The following is a 7794-nucleotide window of genomic DNA, read 5'->3' as shown; positions in this document are numbered from 1 at the left end:
GTCCATTAGAGAGAGAATTTGCTTTTGCAAGTAAACCAGAATCAGGCCTAAAGTACATCGCTGAAGGCACGGGAAGTGGGAGATATTTACCCGTGACATATAATGATAAAACAAGAACCAATAGTTTAAAAAATAGTGGTTAGGTGGGCAGTGTTACAAGGAAGGACAGAGATAGAGAGGACAAGAAATATTAGTTTTTTTTCCTCTCCAACATTTTTAACTTCCATCTGATTTACCAGAAGTCCAGTAAAAGACAAAGACAAGGGATTGTACATTTTAAGCCTCAACAATTTATTTTTTGAAATTGCCAAACAAATGATAAAGTCTGAGTAATATATACATATCTTGGTTAAAGCTCGTGTGCTCCATGGTGAAGGTCAGTCGCATCAATCCAGTGTCTTATTTGTCAACATGGTTGAAAACACAGCTATGCAGATTTTGGAGTGTTGTTTTAATATGCATATTACAAAAAGTAGAATAGATAAAAATAAATAGCAATCATTTCCAAGATACTGTCGTTAAAGGCAATATTTCAAATGGAGTGCATCTAACACATTCAAGCAAATCCTTATTTACCATTTCACACATAAAACATAAGTACCAAAACAAATAGCAATGGTTGTTAAAATGAAAATCAAATATAGAAAAGAATGTGTCAGGGAGACTTTTGGCAAGTAAATGAAAAACAAAGAGCATTGAAACAAATGATCAAAATGAAGTACCTGTATCACTTTACAAACATAAATGAGGGGTTCTTAAAGTCAGGTGTGCTGATAGGGGAGGGGCTCCGATTGTCTGAAGTAGACTATTTATTGTATTAGTAGGAGGCGTAGTCATGCCTAATGGATTCAGCCACTACACTCACAAAATCTGGGCCTTGTCCAGCCAACAGAGGAGACCCTGTCTACAGCTGTTTTCATTTAACAAGCAATTATCAGGTCACAGTTGGAGGATCTAAAGTAGAAAGTGCTACACTTCAAAACAAAGCATCCATATCAGACAACAGCTTCAGTCTCATTATGAAATCAACTAAAGGAATGCCACAGCATGGTTACAGATGGACATATTACCCTTTTGTCTGCCTAGAGCAGATACTGTCTACATTTCTTGAAGTCTGTCCCTAAATAAATAAAAAAATCCCACAAAATAATACTTTTATCTGCAATACTTTCAGCTTTAAATGCTCTGTAAAAACAGTGTGCAAAAGCATTACATTCAAGTGTGATTTATGCACCATCAAAGGAGGAACAAGATAAGGCTGACATTAGGTACAAAGCAAGGCATCAAGAAATTCATCAGACTCAAGATGTATGCAGTTTTATACTGTTATTGGGTACCATGTACTAAGAGGCAAAGGGGCCAAATGAAAGAGAGACAAAATATCTGTCCATATTACTTCTCCATATGCATTAAGAGGAATTCTCTGCCTTCTGCCTACTAACACTACTAGCAGGCTGGAATACTGGCACCACCATTAGCATCTAAAGCAGTTCTTAGGGACCTAGGTGTTACTAAGAAGAGTAGATACTTACTGTACCATCAGCTGTTTCTGGTACAAATTGCAGTAGACACCTCTTTTTCTGCAAGGATAGCAGGGTAAGCAGGAACTTATTGCATGGAGCCAATAATGACATTTTGTGGATTGATATTTGGATTTACTGGGCAGAGTAGATGCTCCGAGACTCGACTTTTCTTCTGTCAAACATTCTTTGTTGTCAACAGCACCTTTTCACATCATTGCTGAACTGATGCTGATTTTAGTTCTACCAGCTATACCCCCATTTATACTGTATTTTTCAACACACCCTGTACGTTACCTCGTCATTTATTTTTTGTTTGCTATGTACGGCGCTGCGGACACTTTGCGGCGCCCTATAAATAAACGTACTACTACTACTACTACTATTGCTAACATAATACTTTGATCAGTCAATAGCCAATATACTGTACTTTGTATATTGTGATTGTCACCACCAGGATCACATTCGCACATCCATGATAAGAGGCAGATTTAACAATGAGCAAGAGGGTTTACTAATGGCCTTACGGACAGAAGTGAACGGGCGTCTATTATGTGTCAAGCTGCTGCTACTGGGGGGCGTCAAACCCTAGGGGATAGATACAAATGGCAAAAAGGTGGAAAAATGGATCAACTGATATAATTTATATATAATAGTGGGTCCATAAACCTTGCTGGGTTTAAGTTACGCTGGAGGACATGGATGAACCCGAGTTGGAATAGGGGTGTCCTCAACGATAACACGTACTTGTAATCCGCAGTTTATAGGTGATGGAATTCCAAGAGTGATTGTATAAAGTTGGTACCTTTTCCAGCTGATAGCCCAGAAATTTTAGTTGTAGAGTGAATCTCCAAAAGCAGGGTGTCCAATACCATTCAAAGTAGCCCAACAGAATAAAATCAACAGGTGTTCACTTTATAATATAATTATAATAAATTATATTATTGTTTTTTTACAATTAACCAGTTGATCCATTTTTCTTAGATTTAATAATGAGTAAACTCTTGTTATCACTTGTTACAAAAGATTAATGATGCTCCAGCCAATTAGTTATGAAATGTTATTGTTCAAAATCATGACATCCAGTATAGGAACAGTGGGGATTGCAGCGCCGACCATGTAGTGAGGGGTCTGGTACCGCTTAGCACATATAAACATACATGTGATCATGTATGTAATATATGTGCTGGATGGTTCCCCTGGAGATAGAGTGGGCACCATACAGCACCCAGGAATCAGCATGCTTCACACACTCCTATGCCCACTCCTGGACTCCTGTGAAACTAGTCAATGGGGGTCTGGGGGCAGGGCCTATTAGTGTGCGAAGCATGCGGTTTCCTCAGTGTGACACTGTATTGAGTGCTGCCAATCCATGGGGGAACAATCTGGCACATAAATTACATACATGATCACATGCATGTTAATATGTATTAAGTGGTCCCGTCGGTTGATGCACTACATGGTCGCTACCTAGGAGCTGATTTTATCATTTGTTATGAGACTATCACTCATTGTTAAATATGCCCCAAATTAATAACTATCCAGCAATACCCAGTGTGTATGCTATTTGACTATTTGTATACAATCTAATTTGAGAATGTTTTTATTCTACCAGTTTTATTCAAATTTTTCATGTAATAGGCCACCTATGCTACAAAAACATGCTCTCAGGCACACTTCAGAACTAGTTGTTATCTCTCCTTCAATGGAAGACTTCCAAAATGAGTCATGTCATACAAGTGGTCTGGATACACAAATGCAACAGTCTGATCAGCGGAAAACAAGAGTTGCTAGGCCACATGTGACCTACATGTTTCTGGTTGTTAAACCCGGCATTGCATGACTGAAAAACCAGAATAGACTAGTCTGAAGACAAAAACAAAACCCCAATTAGATGGAAAATATCAAATCACATGATAGGAGCAGTGAGGTAGAGCATGTCGCCTGCGTGTTTAAGAAGGGTGATGATGTCTGTGATCTGAAATGCAACACATGGACATTTTGCTGGCTATATTATGGTCACTAGCTGCATGAAAATATATTTTAAATAGGTATGATGTCTGACTGTTAAGCACGAAATATCTAGATTAAGGTAATAATATTAACTGATCTGTATTATCCTTAATTACGGTAATGGATGCAAGAAGCTTCTTTGGATTGTAAAGAAAGTGCTTTTCAAATGTTAATGCTTCCTAGGACGGTTTGTATGCAAGCATCCGTATGTGTGCAAAACTGCATTTCAATGAAAAAATATATAATCACTATGTTTCTCCTAATAATAAGGCCATTAGTCATTACACTTTCTAATAGAAAGCATGATCACTGATTGGGTTTACTGAAGGGGATAATGTTTCATGAAGAACTGCACGTATAATAATTGCTGATTAGTTTCAGTAGTAAGATGCTTATTTTACAGAATAGTACAGAAATCTCACTTTGGTTTTCAGTTCATATTCATTACTTTGTTCAATGCACAGCAGACATACAGCGTGATAGGTCATTTCAGCAGGCCTGAGAATTAAAAGGTAAAGCGTATTTGCTGGCCTGACTCAACACAACAGTAAATCAGACAATACATTTTGTTCTTGCTTGAAATTTTTCCTTCAAGAGTCATCATACAGAGGATTGTTGTAGTTGCCTAGGGAACCGTAATCCTGGTCTTCTAGTAGTCTTCCATAGGACGAATGCCTGTGGAGCATAAAATGTAAAAGGTTAATAAAACGCCCACAAAATAAAAGTAAACAGTCCAGCATTACAGCATATCACCAACATTCAGGCTTTAAGATAAAAATAGTCATCAGTTATTTATTTTTATGAGGGTTTTTTGTGTGTCACTTGTTGGACTCCTTGCTGGATGTACTTTAATGGGTGTCCTCTGTGTAGATGATCCTTGACTATTATATTTTGTGTCTTTTACTGTAAATTATAAATAGTAAAATGTTACGGGACCTGCACAAGTAGTGATATACAGGCATTTACTGAGCGATGTTACTTAATTTAACTGCATCGCTCAGAAAATGCCCCTACTTTGTTCCGTGTGTAAGGGCCATAGCGACAGCAATGCCTGCCGATATCTCCTGGTGATTAATAACCAGCACACTCGAGGCCAGTGTTATCCCCTGAGAACACTGGTCCTGACAGTGTTGTGTGCGATCTAGCATCTTGGGCTCTATTACCCCTTTGTTTCAACTAAACATAAAACGATCTAAATAACACTAAATACCTTGTTTGCTTTATGCATATTCCTCCAAAATCTATCCTTAAATGGATGTCTAATGAAGGAAATCATATCTCTGCTAGCCATAGCGATGACCAGCAGTGTCAGTCATACCTTTAGACATAATTTAGCCTTGATAATATATTACCATCTATATTTATTAGCATGGTAACATGTTTCTATTTAACCGTATATGAGTCTGACTCGTAAGTATTGTGTCTTAGATACATACACAGATGTAAAACTTCTGAACACCAGGCCTATTGATCCCAAAACAATCAAATTTGGCCTTACATATACCCAGTGCTATTTGACAGTTTGCTGTAGAAAAGCCTTACATCAGAAACGGACATTTCCAGTCTATAGTACAGCCCCGTAAACAATAGACAACACAAGGCACCGGTTGTATCGTTAATGGATGGGTGGAATAGTGCTTACACACTGAACAATAGGTTAACTTGCACTAGGTCGACATGGACAAAAATGTAGACACCTGAAGAGATCGCCATGAGTTTTTCATGGGTTTTTGGTGTCAATGTCGACTCCTGTCAACATGAACCCTTACATGGCTCGCTGCACTCACCACACTTCAGGCTCTTTAATGTTACCAAAAACGGAAAGGATTAACAATAGTGAGCGCTTGTCATGTGCTGCTAACTCAAAGCAGCTGCTTTAAAGGGAGTAGTCAGCTCCCTGTAAATAGTATACAAAAACAGAGAGGAAAGCAGCACTACACAAATAATGTTTGGCTAGTGAATCAATCAAAAAAGGCAATTTTAATACTACATATACTCACATATAAAAACAAATATCAGGAAGAAAAAGAGACCTTGTGCAACAATGAGTCAACCCAATGGGTAAGTTTGTAACCTGCACTGAACAAATCGTCAGTCCTGCGTGGAGGAGTCCTGATGGTACTAAAGTGGATGCTGCTGGAGGTGTATCCTGATGCTTAAGGTGATAATTTACCAGATCCATGGAACCTCAACAATGATGCGGAAGATTGTCCAGGTGGCATAAACAAAGGTCTTCCAAGATGGTGGGACGTGAAGGTCAGATGAATCAGCACAGGCACCGGTCAGGGTTGCACTGACGCGTTTTGCTGATATAACTAGCAGCTTTATCAAGGTGTCTCATTGCTGTACTGGTACTGATATTTATACCCAGACTCCATATTGGGTAATTTGCATATTCAATTGATTCATTTGTTTAACATTCATAATAAGAAGAAGTCTAACTCGGAGACAGATTCATAATAAATAAATATAACCTATTCAAATATAAAACTCATACTTATACTAAAAACCAAAGTTCTAAGTGGTTTTTAGTCTACTCCTCCAGGACACTTAATTACCATCAGGACTCCTCCACACAGGACTGACGATTGGTTCAGTACAGGTTACGCACTTACCCATTGGGTTGACTCATTGTTGCACAAGGTCTCTTTTTCTTCCTGATATTTTTTTTATTATGTGATTTTTATGTAGTACAGGTTGAGTATCCCGTATCCAAAATGCTCGGGACCAGGAGAATTTTGGATAACGGATTATTCCGTATTTCAGAATATTTTAATATTTTAATTATGTATTTTGCAGTATCTTGCATGTATGCTGTATAAACACATAAAATACACACAAATATATTTTATTACCACATAAAATACACACAAATATATTTTATGTATTAAAATTGCCCTTTTTTGGATTGTTTCACTTGCCAAACATTATTTGTGTAGCGCTTCTTTACTGTTCCCAACTGCAGCCCACATGGATTGTTAAGCATGAAAAGTAAAAAAAAGGGATTTTTGTAAGAACTTACCATTCGAATCCCTTTCTCTGATATGGTCCTGGTGACACAGCTTCACATTGGGATGTAGGAGGGTCCGCAGGAGCCAGGCACCTATCCTAAAGCTTTTGGAGGGTAGGCTCCTCCCCTACTGCATCCCAGACTCCTCAGTTCAATCTTTCAAAGCCACTGGAATACATTAACTCAGTACAACGCCTGCACATATTATATGCACAATTTTAAATTTAACTTTTCAACCAATTATAACATGAAACATCATGAACACTGGCATACTTACTGAGCGTAAGGGAGGGATCGCTGTGTCACCAGGACCATATCAGAGAAAGGGATTCGAACGGTAAGTTCTTACAAAAATCCCTTTTTCTCTTTCAATGGTCCTGGTGACACAGCTTCACATTGGGACGTTCCAGAGCCGGTCCTTTTGGGTGGGTACGCTCAGGTCTGCAGTTCTCATCACTGCTCGCCCGAATGATGCGTCCACCGACGCGAACTCATGGAACCTATCGAATTTGGCAAAAGTATGAACAGATGACCAAGTGGCAGCCCTGCAAACCTGCTCAGCTGTTGCCCCATGTCGAACCGCCCAAGAGGTGGCGACTGATCTGGTGGTATGCGCATTAATCCTGGCTGGCACAGGCCTACCAACTTTAGTATATGCAAACGCTATAACAGAGCGCAACCACCTATCAACGGTCTGCTTAGAAGCAGGCCAACCATTATTTTGTACATCATACAAAACTAGCAAAGTGTCAGTCTTCCTGACACTCTTTCCTCTGTCCACATAAATGCGCAAGGCGCGCACAACATCCAAATTCCTCAAGTTGCCCCTTTTCCTTGAACCCTCTGGGGTTGAAACACAGGCAGAACTATCTCCTGATTTAGATGAAAAGCAGAGACTACTTTTGGTAAAAATTTTGGGGTACTGTCCGAAAGACAGCCCTATCATCATGACATATAAAAGGAGGGAAACTTGCAGGACAAAGCTCCCAACTCCAATACTCTTTTTTGCTGACGCCACCGCCAACAAAAATACCAGTTTCCCTGTAAGGAATCTAAGGTCAGCCGACCTTAACGGCTCAAAAGACGCCTTTTGAAGGTACTCCAGAACCAGAGATAATTCCCCTGGCGCTACTGGTTGCTTGTAGGGAGGTTTCAATCGAGACACCCCCTGCAGGAAGGTCTGAACTTCCGGTATTAATGCAACCCTTCTCCGGAAAGAAAATGACAAAGCCGAGATATGAACTTTGAGTG

The 7794-nt window shown here is 39.3% G+C and overlaps 1 protein-coding gene across 2 annotated transcripts in view; it reads right to left on the bottom strand.

Annotated features, from left to right (window-relative positions):
• Positions 1–267: 267 nt before the first annotated feature.
• The window catches only part of PARM1 (prostate androgen-regulated mucin-like protein 1), a 119808-nt gene continuing 112281 nt past the window's right edge, over positions 268–7794 (bottom strand). The window contains exons 4-5 of one of the 2 annotated variants that reach the window (XR_014472938.1): positions 1914–4208; positions 268–1745 (exon numbers count right to left, since the gene is read on the bottom strand). Coding sequence is in view for 1 of the 2 variants with exons in the window: in XM_083179158.1 (XP_083035284.1) it covers positions 4124–4208 (85 nt within the window). In the remaining variant the exon portion in view is untranslated. Of the gene's footprint in view, positions 4209–7794 lie in introns of both variants that reach the window. The other variant, XM_083179158.1, reaches the window with a different exon arrangement.

This window comes from Crinia signifera, chromosome 1 (genome assembly GCF_055691185.1).
Source record: "Crinia signifera chromosome 1, ASM5569118v1, whole genome shotgun sequence".
Classification (NCBI taxonomy): Eukaryota; Metazoa; Chordata; class Amphibia; order Anura; family Myobatrachidae; genus Crinia; species Crinia signifera.
This window is presented reverse-complemented; position numbering and strand designations above follow the sequence as displayed.